General features: G+C 51.7%; 1 protein-coding gene across 2 annotated transcripts in view; it reads right to left on the bottom strand.

Annotated features, from left to right (window-relative positions):
• LOC111147674 (copine 5) overlaps nucleotides 1-14,240 on the bottom strand; it is an 86,867-nt gene that overhangs the window by 60,410 nt on the left and 12,217 nt on the right. For both annotated transcript variants that reach the window (XM_022503884.1, XM_022503885.1), the window contains exons 2-3: nucleotides 11,541-11,581; nucleotides 10,693-10,739 (exon numbers count right to left, since the gene is read on the bottom strand). In XM_022503884.1, the coding sequence (XP_022359592.1) occupies nucleotides 10,693-10,739; nucleotides 11,541-11,581 (88 nt within the window). The remainder of the gene's footprint in view (nucleotides 1-10,692; nucleotides 10,740-11,540; nucleotides 11,582-14,240) is intronic.

Raw genomic sequence — 14,240 nt, 5'->3', positions numbered from 1 at the left:
CTGTTAAAATGTCCCAGCTCCTGGGGAATGGCCCTTTTACCAATGAGCCTAGCTGCCAAGTAGCTGGCAAAACACTCCACCAGCCTGTGCCCTGATCTTGCCTGGGCGGCTGAGCCAGGGTCCAGCGGCACCTGTGCTGGGAAGGCCCCGAGTGAGCCCTGCCCTAGAGGCACTGGTCCTCCAGGGCACTCCAAAATGTCTGTCGCTCCTGCGGAATGGCATGACGGTGTCTGAAGGGATACCCCCAATGGTTGTTTCCCCCAGGTGAAGCCCTGGTTTCTCGCTTAGGGCCTCCTTCTATGGAGTCACTGTTGCGCATTGTTTCCTGCCAGGCGCTTTACCAAAATTAGCTCCTTTACTCCTCACAGCAGGCTGTGAGCTGAGGCACTTGCCCAAGAGCCCCAGCCGAGGAGGTGGTGGCCCGGATTCAGACCCAGTCACCTTAACTTTGGAACCCATGCTCTCAGCGGCTCCGCCACAGGTGTAAAGGATGGGCACCTGGACGTCCACACTGAAGAGAAAAGAGACTTATCAGCTGCCAAACAACCTACTCGAGATCCTCAGGGTTTACCAGAAAAGCAAACTCCTTCCTTCAGATGAAATCTTGGGCTCCTGTCGAATGTATTACACAGAACTCACAGAACTGCTCTGGTTGGCTGGGGGGAGGGGTGGTAGGAGCCACTCACAAGTTCACAGTCGGCCCTGACACACCACACCCAACCCCGGATCTAGAAAAGTCCACTCCGATAGCAGCCTGGCCAGACGGGCGGACTCAGAAGACCATAGCACACTTCAGCTCCACACTCTCTAACTGAGGCGCTGGGCCAAGCGGGGACTCCTCTGTGCCTCTGCTTACTCATCTGGGGTGTGGTGAGGGCTAAGGGGAGTCATAGGGTACTGCTGATGTAGAGACCATACCAGCGCTAGGAAACGTCATCCCTGCTACGGAGGGAGAAGCAGGACAGGGGGTACAGCCTCTTCCCAGCTTTGACAGGATTGCATAATAATATTTCCAAGTGTCAAGCACAGCCAGGCACTGTGCTGAGCGATTCTGTCCTCAAGTTCCCACCACACCCCAGGGAGTAGGCGTCAGGATCCCATTTACACAGAAGGAAAAAGAAACTACAGCTCAGAGAGTTTAAGGGAAGTGACAGAGTCAAGATTTCAAGGGGCACAGTGACAGCACCTGGCTGTGCCAAAGCAGATTCTAAAGCCCTAACCCTAAGATTATGAGCAGGTGCCTGTGACCCGTCTGGTCCCCAAAGTCAGGCCTCGGTCCCAGGCTGCCTGCTCCTGCTGACTGTAAGGGAGGGCCCTGGAAATCCAGCTGCAGGACAAGAGCAAAGGCCACGAGAGGCTGCTGCATGGGTCCTCAGGCTCAAGTGGGACCTTTCCCTGAAGAGGCAGACCCCTCTCTCCAAAAATGGGAGAATCCAGAAAGCCAGTCCCATGCTTGCCTTGGCACCCACCTCCTAGTGAGGCTTGTCTCCTGCTTTGAAGTTTAACAGTAATAATGATCCATTATAAAACAGTGATAATGATCCATTTGTTCCTTTTGACAGGGAAATCTTTTGATAGAGATCTGTGTGGTGTGGCTGGGGCCAGGTCCTAGGTTGGTCATCAGGGATCCCAAACTGGGCTCAGAGTATGGTGGCAGAGGGTGAGTTCATTTCACATCTAAACTCTTGACCATTGAACAAATGATCCCCACTGCCCTTGCCCACTGCTGTCTTATACCAGGAGCTCCACAAGACTGCAATTTGTCTTCCTGTTTCTGTTCTTTTGCCTGCAATCTGCTCTGCACATGGTGGCCAGAGTTGTCTTTCCAAAACATAAATGGGGCTGCATCCCTACCCTGCTCAAAACCCTCAGATAGTTTCCCACAACACTCAGAGCAGTGTTTGAACTCCTACATGGCCTATGAAACCCTAGAGGATTTGCCCACTGTCTTCATTGTTCACAGCACTCAAATTATACAGAATTTCTTTTTGTCCTTTGAGTGCACTGAGCTTGCTCCCACCTCAGGGCCTTTGCACCTGCTGTACCTCCTGCCTGGAATACCCCCTCCCAGACACAGGCATGGTAACACTCAGGACTCAATTAGAGTCACCTGTCCCTCAGAAGTGACTCCCTCGACCCCCTAACAAAAGCAGTCCCCTCCACCCTGGTCACTCTCTATCTCATTATGCTGTTTTTTATCTTTGTCATGGCACTTATCAAACAATACCTGAAATTATCCAACTTCTTTGCTGATTAAATAAGCCTCTCCAGAGTAGGGACTCTGCCTGTCTTATTCTCCACTATATGTCTGAATCAGTGGGTGGCATATGGTAGGTGTACAATAAATGCTTGCTCACTGACTGCTGACTCTTTGGAAACTGTGATTAAATCGAAGGCCTTGTATTCCCAGGAGGGTTCCCAATGGGGCGCGGCCTTCCCTTCATCAGCTCATCTCTCCCCTCCCTCCAACACAGCCCGGGCCATAGCCAGACTGAGTCACCGCCAGCTCCCAGACACACAGGACGTTTCCACCACCAGGCTTCGCTCATGGCAAGCCCCGTTCCCAGAATGCTCTTTCTTCTCCCCACTATCCTTCAATTCCCAAGTCTGGTGCCACCTACCCTTGGAAGCCCTTCAGGCCCTCCCGGCCCTCTCCCAACTGTGAAGAGCTGAGAATTCACATCTAAACTGCTTGGGTGGCTCCTGGCCTAGCTACCTTCTGGAACTTGGGGCCTTTGAGAGGATCTGCTACAACACTCTCACCAGAATGAAGAAAACAAGGCTTTTAGTTCCTTCCATATCTGTGTCTGGTCTCCCCAGCTCCCCATAAGTTCTCTGAGGGCAGGGACCTTGCTGCTACAGCTTTGTACCCTGGAGGATATCACAGTCCCTTATTCAAGTTACTTTGCCTCTTTGACTCCCTGTTGCTATCTATATATAGAAGGGGTTACCTGGGACGGAGGTGCTACGTTGCCCCGCACCCACAGCCCATCAAGGGTACTATGAACAATAGCTACCTCTTACCAACTGCCTACCTGTTTCCTCCACCTTATCCTATGTTCTCTCTAACACTTACAAAATCCAGCCAGTAAGTATTGCTAGTTGCCCATTTTACAGGTGAGAAACAGAGGATCCAAAAAGATAAGCGCCTAGTTCAAGGTCACACAGTTCTAAGACCAAGGTCCTGACCCAAACCCAGGAACTGCCCACGACACCACCCCTCCTCTGTGATTCAATAGGGAGAGAACCCTGGTTTCCTAGCCTTGTCACCTGGGCCAAGTTCCGTCACCTCTCTGAGGTCTGGAGATAAAAGCCGTTCTAAGGATCGGGAACAAGTGGGAGATGTGATGTTAGGCACACACCAGGAACATTCTAAAGGAATTCTGCTGTAACATGGCAGATTTTTCAACCATCTTGGCTGATTCTTTGAGTACCTTAAACCATCAGAGTTATTGGGCCACCGTCTTGGCTGCTGGGATAGGGTTGCCTGAGGGTGCTCAGAGAGGGCCGAAGGTGGCTCAGAGTCGGAGAAAGGCATTTCCTCTAGAGGAACAGCATGAGGGTGGAAGCAGGCCAGACTCTGAATGTCTGGGTGCAAGAGGAGGGACAGAGCCAGGGAAGAAGGCAGGGGACACACTGTGAGGTGGGAAAAGCCTGGAGTCCAACAGCTTGGCTTTTGTTCTATTGTATATAATATATTATTTAAAGTTAATTTTGGGGTGCCTGGGTGACTCAGTCAGTGAAGGGTCTGCCTTTGACTCAGGTCATGATCCCAGGGTCCTGGGATCGAGTCCTGCAGGGACGAGCCCGTCCCTGCTCAACTGGAGTCTGCTTCATCCTCTGCCCCTCCCTCCACGCCTCCCTCTGCTCGCGCGCTCTCTCTCTCCCTCTCTAATAAATAAGTGAAAAATCTTTTAAAGAAATAAAATAAAGTAAAAAAAAAAAATTAATGAGTTTCATCCATCCTAGGGAGTCTGTCACATTTGAAAGCCCAAACTAGGAGATGTCATCTCCAATACATTATCTCCCTGGCACTGGAGAACCCTTTTCACAGAAGGAGGTTACCAATCATTTTTCACTGTCAACAGGAAGGTATGGAGAGACACACATATGGCCGAAGTGCCTTACAAGCCTGTAAGCACTTGTACAAACACGGTGTGAGAACCTGCAGAGACCTCATGCCTTGGGAGTGGGCCTGGGCTTCTGACACCCCAGGGCTCTCCTGCCAGCGGAGGCTGCCTGACCCTCCCTGGTGCCGGAACATCAGCTCTCATCGGCTGGCCTCCAGTGTGCCTTAAGGCAACAAGCAGGCCCTGGGACCTCACTTTGCTGATAAGGACAAGCAGGTCACTAGGGGCCACTTGCTAATATTAGATGAGAGCCTAACCTGACCATCAGATGACATGAAATTGCCAATTTTTTCCCCAAATTTTCAAACTGCAAATCCATATGGTTCAACTTAGCCAGCGGGTGCACACGGCAGAAGTCAGCCTGAGTCCGGCTTCCATGGTTATGTGGGCTCCAGGGTCAAGGTTGTGTGGAAGCAGAGCTGGTACCCCCAAAAGGGCTGGCAGCTCTGGACAGCCATCCAGGCTTAGGTGGCTTCCACACAGATGTGAATCCCAATCCTGAGCCAATTCATAGCGTGGCCGTGGACAAGCCACTTCAACCTTCCTGGCTTCAGTTTCCCAGCTGTGACATGGACCCATCGCAGCTCCTCACAGAGGCTGCAGCCTTAGGGACAAGCCAAGAGCGCACCTGCAGGGGCTCACTCCATGCCAGTTCCTCCATACAGCCAATTTTGGGGTAGCCCAAGTGGGAGAGGTTTGGACACCAAGCTAAGAAGCTGATGTTTGTCTTCCAGGCTTGGGAAACTGCTGAATGGCCGAGCTGTGATTTTGAAAGCCACTGGAACCATGAAAAGGCCCTTTTCTGTTCAGGAGAAGCAGAAAAAATGCTGGCTGCTGGGGGTGAGCATGGGGGTGAAATTCAAGGCCAGAGCCAGGGAGGAAGACAGGGGTTTGGAAGGGGGCAAGAGCCAGACAGGCCACCACACAGAGACGCAGGGTGTTGTGGGCAGACTATGAAGAGACACCCTGGGACAAAAGCACTAGAGGGACAGGAAGTGGGGGTCCCCCACCGTGCCAACGTGCCACACAGCCATGCTATTTGGACACAGCACAGTGACAAAGGCCTCCCTCGGTCCAGCATTTCCTGGAAGAGCCCCTCCTGAGGAATGACCCCTCCCACACAAGGATGAGATGTTTCCCTTTTCCTGGAAGCCCTCACTCCTTAGAGCCAATTGGGTCCTGGAGCCCCAGACTGAGAAGGGGACTCGGGTTTGGTAAAGTCCACAGGGTCTCCACATACGGCTGTTCCCACTGTGACTGAGCACTTGGGTGCTCAAGCTGGGTAATAGCACATTGCCATTAGCACTTCTGGTATTTTCAGAAGCGTTATTTTAGCTGGTCTCCTAAGGAGGACTCTGAGTCCCATTTTACAGATGAGTAAGCTGAGACTCAGAGAAGATAAAGACCTCACCCATGTCCCATAGTAAATCTCAGAGCTAGGATGGGAATGCTGTGTTCTAGACGTCAAGTTCAGACCCTCATCTGAGAAGGCAAAGGACGGTTATCAAGGAAGCGCTTAGAGAACAGATCGAGAAACGCAGGATAGATGATAACCAGATCATGTAGCTCCTCGGTGGCTGAACAGCATACCTCCAAGACCAACTAGAGAAATGAGGTCCATTTGGGACAAGGGCTCCAGTGGGGGACCACAACACTCCATCCCACGCAATCCCTTATCATTCGCGTGGATGGCAACCACAGCCAACCGGGGTCTAGGAGGCAGAACCAAGATGCCGAATGCATGATCGTAATTCAACACAATCTTCACAGCCAAACAATAGACGGAACCTACCAAATGACAAGTCTACTATGTAACGAAGATAAACACAAAATCTCACACCGAGGGTCAAAAATCCAATCATGAAGTCTGAGCTGGGGGAATCTTGTCTGGACAGCAGTTTGGACAAGGAAGTGGGTCCAGCTCTGGGGAGAACACTGACGTGTGGACCCGGGTTCCAGGGCATGTAACCCGACAGGTAAAGGGACAAGAGAGAGTGATAGAGGAAGGACTGATGGAAATGGTCACCTTCTAAATCTGCCCCAAAGTTGGGGTGCCTGGGTGGCTCAGTTGGTGAAGCATCTACTTCCAGCTCAGGTCACGATCTCAGGGTCCTGGGATTGAGACCCCGCATCACACTCCCTGCTTAGCAGGGACCGTGTTTCTCCCTCTGCCTCTGTCCACCCTGCTCCTTGCCAATACCCCCTCAATTTGCCATTACCCCCGCTCTCTCTCAAATAAATAAAATCTTTATAAATAAACAAATAAATCTGCCCAAAAGTGGACTAACAGGGCTGTGTGAGCTGTCCTCTGATATTGAGAAAAATAACACACAGAAGAGAAAATCAGCTTGCTCTGTGCACCTAGGGAGGGTCGAATTTGGGATTAGTAAAATTTTGCCCTTTATATATAACTATTAGAGATCCTACAGCATCAATGTTCCAGAAGTTCCTTTCACATTTAAATTCTCTCTGCTTCAATTTCCTCCTCTGTGAAATGGGGCCAATAATAATAATAGTAATAATACCTTCTGCATGATATTTAATTAGTGCATTTAATGCACTAATTAATGCATTTAATTAGTGACTACATGTAAATACTTAGAATCCGTGCCCAGAACATCACTGTTAAAGCAGTGTCTGCTACTAGCATTCCTTTTTTTTTTTTTTTTTTTTAAGATTTTATTTATTTATTTGAGAGAGAGAGAGAACATGAGCAGGGCGAGGGGCAGAGGAAAAGAGAGAAGCAGTCTTCCTGCTGAGTGTGGGCCAAACAAGAGCTTGACCCCGGTGATCAACCCCAGGACCCCGAGATCATGACCTGAGCTGAAGTTAGACACTTTAACTCAGACACCTCTGCTATTAGTATTCTTATTGCTGTTCCCTAATTGGTACCTTCCTGAACCCAGAGGGAGTTCCTCTGGTTGCATGTGGTCCCCCTTTGCATCCCTGGCATTCTATGGTGGCACACAGTAGGTATCCACACATTCTTGTTGACATTTAGAGATGAACCATCCTTCCCAGCGGGTGTTGAATGTTCCAGGAACTGAGGTTGCTCAAAAATAGTGCTCTGGGGGTGCCTGGGCGGCTCAGCGGGTTAAGCCTCTGCCTTCAGCTCAGGTCATGATCTCAGGGTCCTGGGATCGAGCCCTGCATCAGGCTCTCTGCTCAGCGGGGAGCCTGCTTCCCCCTCTCTCTCTGCCTGCCTCTCTGCCTACTCGTGAGCTCTCTCTCTCTCAGTCAAATAAATAAATAATTTTTTTAAAAAACTTAAAAAAAAAATAGTGCTCTGGCAGGGATGTGTGGGCGTGGTCACTGGTGACAATCCCCACAAGCAGTGTGGGTCCAGCAGCGGGACACCCTAAGATTCTGTAATATCCATCTCCTCGTTTCCAAGGGGCACCCCCGACCAGGACAGCTGTCTGGCCAGGCAGGGGCAGGGATCACCTGCCCACACATTTTTCAAATGGGGAACGGAGAGACGCTCCCCATTACAGCCCTCCTCCCTGTGAGAAGGTTTCTAGGACCCTTCCTATCTGGTCATCCTGTCTTCCCTGGGACATGCAGAAGGCCCTGGCCAACCCTGATGCAAATAGTGCTCAATTTCCTGGGCTAAAATTACATCTTGAGTCAATTTTCATAAAATGCATTGACAGATTTAGGTGCTGTTAGCTGGAGCTCTCTCAGAAGGCATTTAAAATGACCCAAACAGTTAAAATCAGCTGAAACCCCGCAGCCAGGGGCTGAGAGAAGAGCTTTCATCCCCCCGCAACCTGTGCAAACCCTGGGGTCTGGACCTTGCCTGCAGAAACTGCTGTGCCCCCACTTGACTCCTCCTGGTCACAGGCTGATTACCTCTCGGCCAAGGTTCTGCTAACAGACGTTTTGCAATGAACTAACAGGTGGGAGCAGGTTCCTGTTTACGAGCAAAAGACTGCTACCCCCCAGGGGTAGTTCCAGAGATGGATTCCGGATTTTGCTTTAAATTTTCCATTCCTGATACTGTCCTCTGTGGGTCATAGAGAGAATCAGGCAAAGAAACAGGGCCCCAATATGTCTGAGTGCATCTTCCCTTCTCCAGAAAGAGCTGGAAGCCTGAGCTCAGCCACCGTCACCCCTGAAGGCTGTGCGTGACATTGGCTGTCCATGGGGCTGGGACCCTCCTGCTCTGACATTCTGACCCCATGGTCCCAGTTGTCCTCAGCCTGACAGCCGCCAGCTCCCTCGGTGGCCTCTTCCTCTCTGTTGCCCCACCTCGATCATCTGCTTACTGTTCCTTCTGGACTGTCCCTCTTTGTCCCTCTGGATCCACTGGCTTGTCCACCCTGCCCTGTGCCCAGGAGGGATACCCTCCGCTGGGGCTCCCAGTGGGGTTTATACCAGGAGGAGGCACCGGCAGGACAGCAGAAGGTGGAAAGAGAGTGAGGTTGCCCGGGCTCATCTTGGGAGGTCCCCCTGGGATTCTAGAAACCTCGGCCTCCATGGACCTCCTCAGGCCTGGAGTAGTAATGGCTTTCTACTGTTGCCAGCCTGGTGATTTGTCACCCCTCATGGCTTCCCTAAACCCTGAGCTCTCCTTCATAAATAGCCCCTTATTACTTCACCCAGCTACCCAGGCGCTGGACTGACCTGCTCCTTTTGGATCCCCCCTCCATGCTGTCTCTTCTGCCACCAGCTGTGCTGCTGGACCCCCAGCTTCCCTGTCTTGCGTTCCATCACATGTGATTTGTGATAGTCCAACAAGCTATCAAAGTGCTTTGGCTAAATATGGCACGCTGGCCAGAACGTTCTCGCCCGTGAACCCCCCTCTTACTCTCACTGATACTTCTCTGCTCCCTGTTTCCTCTGTTAGGATTTATTCACACAGGTGACTCTCCCCTTCCAGGTGGCAAACTCCAGGGCCAGCTCACATTTTTGGTGAAGCTCTGTTCTTCTGACTACCTCCTTCTTTCCCCACTGCACCTGGTATGTTGCCTGGGACACATCAGTGCTTACTGTTGCAAATATCAACCCATTGAGGGAGTGACTGGGAGGCCCCAAACGTTCTGGATGATGCAAGCAATGCGATTTACCGAGCAATGACTACACAGCAGCCACCTTCCATCCATCACCTTGTTTCGCCCTGGCCACAGGAGTACCAGGGCAGTGTTATCCCCATATTACATATGGGGAAACTGAGGTATAGTGAGAGTAGGCAACTTGCTCCAGATTCCACCTCCAGAAAGGGCTAGAGCCAGCAGCGAGGCCTCCTGCCTTTCGTCCACTCTGCCCCAATGGTGCAGGTGGTGATGACGTCTCGGGGACAGTCAGGGACCCTGACCCGAATGGGGACAATTATGACATTACTGAATGTCATTAATGGCCAACAGAGCAGTGTCTTCTGAAGAGGCCCTTCCAGACTTTCCTGAATGAATCACTCTGACATTAACACGCTGCTGCTTTCTATGAAGCTTGGCCAAAAGGCCTCAAAAGTAATTAGTTCACTTAAGTAGGCTAAATGTTTCCTCAGCAATCTGGTTTCCGCTTTAATTGGCTCAGAGTCTTGGAGAAGGCGAAAAAAGTAAACTTTAGCCCGGCCCCTGTGGAAATATTTCCCATACATTTTATGGATAAAATTCACCTCCTTTGGCCACTTGCTCCTGCCACACCTGGGGGTAAGGGGTGGTGATGGGGTAAGGATAGGTGATGCTCTGGCCAAGCCACCGACAAGGAAGATGAGGTTACTAAAGTCTGGGTTACTGAAGCTTTTTTTTTTTTAAACATTCTTTTTTTTTTTTAAGATTTTATTTATTTATTTGACAGAGATTACAAGTAGGCAGAGAGGCAGGCAGAGAGAGGAGGAATCAGGCTCCCTGATGCGGGGCTCGATCCCAGGACCCTGAGATCATGACCCGAGCCGAAGGCAGAGGCTTTAACCCACTGAGCCACCCAGGCGCCCCTGGGTTACTGAAGCTTTACTGGCTATTCTCATTCTGGTCGTGTCATCTGGGAGGGACTCCCTAGGCTCTTGGCAGAGCTTGGAAGCCCCGCTAAGGAGCTGGGACTTGATTCAAAACGGAGAGGAGTCACTGAAGCTTTCCAGGCAAGGCAATCTCCTAACTGAATGCTCACGTTGGTTGGAAACCAAATGAAGGCCAGGGTAGATGAGACGGGGCACCAGCTGCTATATCCAGTCTTAGGCCACCAGAGGAGGTCTTTTTTGTTGGGTCTGGACTCCCTTTGTCTCCCACTCAGACTGGGGCTCCCTGAGGGCAGGGCTGTGTCCCCCCTTCAGACTGGGGTTTGCTGAGGGCACAGCTGTGTAACCCCCTCCTCAGACTGGGGCTCCCTGAGGCAAGAGCATATCTCTCCCTCAGCCTGGCTTACAGAGGGCAGGAAATTTCCCCTCCACCATGCTTCTTCCTACAATAGCAGGGATAAAACTGCATGTTCTTCCCGCCTTACTACCCTTCCCAAGGGCCTAAATGCTGCATTTCAAAACACATCAGGTGGGATGTCTCCAGAGTCAGACAAACAGACAACGAGGGACAGGCGATGTGTCTGGGATGGGGAAAGGACCACCTACCTCCCGCCACTGCTTGTTCTCCATCCCTTGAGTATACATAACACATACTGTGGGGAGAGGAGAAAAAGAGGGTTAAAACCCCAGGCCAAGAGGAAGGTGGGTGCTCTAGATGGGGATATCTCTGGAGGGGAAGGGCACTTCAGGAGACTCTGGCCTGGGCAGCACTGTTGAGTCTGGAGTTGGGGGGGGGGGTCAGCTTGGAGAAGGGGGCCTAGAATATAGAAGGGGACCCTCCTCTCGAAGGACCCTCGTGGAGGGCGTTGAGGGTCATTCACATCTAGGCCAGAACATGATAGAGGGCACGTGGAGGACTGAGTTGCAGAGACGTGGTGGGAGAGAGCATCTGAAACCCGAATCAGTCATCCTTTCAGAGCCCAAGGCAACCTCATGAAGCCTATTACTGTCATCAGCCCCATTCCACAGATGGGCAAACTGAGGCTCTGAGGAGGCCAACGACCCGTCAAAGGTCAGAGAGTTGAATGGCATTGCTCAGGGCTAGATCCCTGGACTCGAAAATCAGTGCTCGTCAACCCCTCAGACCACAGTCAGTTGGGGCTCTGAAATATACTGCGTTTTGGGACTGAGAACTTCTGGCCCCCAGGCACCCTGACCCCCACCAACCCCCCTGGTTGGGCTGAATTTTCACAGGTTCCTGCGGCCTGGGAAGGGTCAGAGCCCCAGTTCTCCTTCTCCAGACAGTATCAGTGAGACAATAAACAGCCTAGATGGGCCCAGAAAGGGGCCTAGTGCCTCATTAAAGCTCAGGAAGGGCTCAAGTGTGTCACTACCATCCGTCACCATGTCATTGCTGTTGTTGTTACTGTTACTAGTGTCAGAGCAGGACTTACGTGGGTCGGACTTGGAAAACATGTCTTTGTCCAAGAGATTCCTAAAAGAGGGGGAGAGAGGAAGAGTTAGCACAGCCAGAGGAGAGAAAGGTCTCAGGGGAGTCAGGCCTGGGGTGAGACCCAGAGACGGCCTCAGGCCTGGCCGCAGGCAAAACAGGAAGAGAAGGTTCCTTGGGCACACATCTCTTGGGTGCTCATTAAAGCAGGCACAGAGGGGGCTGTGGAGGCCCCTCAGCCCTGCTTCCTGAGGAGTGTGGCTGTCCACTCCTACCCCCCAACCCATGCCATGCACTCTGGGTACCCCACAGGTACCCAGGACCTTACTCTTGAGCCACATCTCCATCTGCCCAATGGCTTAACCTGTTCTAGAAATTCTCCCCCCATAAGACATCTCTACTTCTCAAAAAAAAAAAAAAAAAAAGGTAAAACAAGCAAACAAAACTTAGCCACTTAGTGTCCCATAATTCCCTGTGGGCTCTAGGTAGAGCCAGTTTATTGCATCTGTCACCTATGTTGGTAGATGAACCAGTGAAACCTCCCACAGGATGCAGACTTATTGGAACGGGGTCCTTCCGTGGTCAAGGCCAAGGCCGGAAGCTAACACGTGGTCCTGATCATCAGACTTGGAAGCACGGCAGCAGGATGATGGATACGTTGAGGGACTGAGAGGTGTTGAAGAGGGGGCCCGCTGCTCCTGCTCTGCTTCCATGTAATCACAGGCCCTGCTCTTGAACCCCAGGGACGGGTCAAGCACGTAGCTAAGCATTCTGCAAGTACTATCTCCCAATTCTCACACAGTCCTGCAAGGTCAGTACGGGGCAGGCATCATCCCATCTTACAGATGTGGAAGTGGAGGCACAGAGGGATCAGGCAGGGCTAGGTCCTGCACCTCTGGTGTCTTCCATTCCACAGTGACATGCTGCTGTCACGAAGCAACACAGCCCACTGGAAACTCAGTTTCAGGCTGGGAAGTGACTCCACTTCTCTGAACGTCTGTTTCTTCATCGTACCATAGAGCCAGTCCTAAAGATTGTGGACTCCCTATCCTATCTCCTCAGCCCTTCTAGTTCCTGGACACACCCAGGGTTTCCTCCTATGCCGCTTCTCTCCAGAGGGCTCTTTCCAGCAAGCCAGCTGCAAATACCAGGAAGTTTATCCACCCCCGGGGGCAGGAGCTGGGGAATAATAACCAGTTTCTTGTTGCTCTCCCCACCCCCGACCCCGGGCAGCTGCCAGGCATCCTCCATTCGCTTGTTCGGCAATCTTCCAGAAGGACCGAGCTCCAGAGGCCCAGAGGGAGACCTGCTCATCAAAGACCCTTGTTGACTCATGCACCACTCCAGCCCTAAAGGGGACTTCCTATGAGCCCTCCCACCTGTGCGAGTTCCTGACTCCGTCCTACGAGTAAGCTCTGCCCAGAGGTTCCCAAGGGTCTTCTTCCTCCTCCCTCCACTCCACATGAATTTGAACCCCTTTCTCAGAAAGAAGAAACAATTCTCACTAGTCTGTGTGTCTCCCTGACTGCCAAACTCCAACTGTCAGAGCTGGATGGAATGCTCTGGATCATCTGTTTCATCTTCTCCCCAGAGAAGGGGGAGACTAAGGCCCAGGGAATGGCAGGGAACAAACAGAGGTAGAGCCAGAAAGATCTATAAGGAGTCCTTATCCTGGCTCCCGCACCAGAGCCATCAAGAGTGACAGCCTATAGGGCAGTTTGTCCCCACAGTCAATTCCTGCCCCCCATCCTGAGGTGGGAGCCAAAGACCAGCTGATGGACAGACAGATGCAATCGCCACCTGCTGCTGGGGAGACCCCGATTGTGTTTACGAATCACCCCAGCTTCAGTCCCCAAGATTCCCAGCGGTGTCTCTGAGAGGGGGGATCCCGAGATCCCCAACCTCTGTTCCACTTTCTTCTTTCAGGGGTCTCTTCCCAAAAGGCAGCCACCCCCAGCTAGCCCTCCGTGACCCCAAGACACACACCCCCTCTGCTGGTCTCCACCGCTCCTGCACCAGACTTGCTCCCAGCCAGCTGTCACTTTGGAAACCATCTGATAAAACTCCCAGGCCCCTGCAGGGAGCAAGAGATGAAATGACAGGCAAGGTGGCTGAAGGGGTGGGTATGGGGGCACAGGGACAGGTAAGATACCACTTTCACACATGCTCAGTCACACCGAAGAGGGCTGACGCGTCCTCCTCCTGCAGGATGCTAAGTTAGGGGACAGAAGTGCCTGTCTTGATTTCAGTAAAGGACAAAATGCCTTCACCCCAAAGAGGAACCTCTATTCTAGTGAAACCTGAGGCAGGGTGAGGAGCTGGAAGTAATAAAGAAGGGGGGCTGGGAATTTATTAAAGAGAGTGCAGGGGTTTATCTTTGTATTCTATAATGAAATTCTATAATTGCTCAAAAGCTTAGAACACTCAAGCTGGAAGGGACCTCCGAGGTCACTTTTTCCAATTCTTTTATAAATCAGGAATGTGAGACTTGGGACACCTGGGAGGCTCCGTCAGTTAAGCGGCTGCCTTCGGCTCGGGTCATGATCCCAGGGTCCTGCGATCGAGTCCTACATCAGGCTCCCCGCTCAGCTGGGGGCCTGCTTCTCCCTCTGCCTGCCCCTCCCCCTGCTTGTGCTCTCTCTGACAAAAATAAAATAAAATAATTTTTTTTTTAAAGGAATATGAGGGGCGCCTGGGTGGCTCA

Source organism: Enhydra lutris, unplaced genomic scaffold, assembly GCF_002288905.1.
Source record: "Enhydra lutris kenyoni isolate GAN:26980312 unplaced genomic scaffold, ASM228890v2 scaffoldscaffold17, whole genome shotgun sequence".
In the NCBI taxonomy this organism is placed as follows: domain Eukaryota; kingdom Metazoa; phylum Chordata; class Mammalia; order Carnivora; family Mustelidae; genus Enhydra; species Enhydra lutris.
This window is presented reverse-complemented; position numbering and strand designations above follow the sequence as displayed.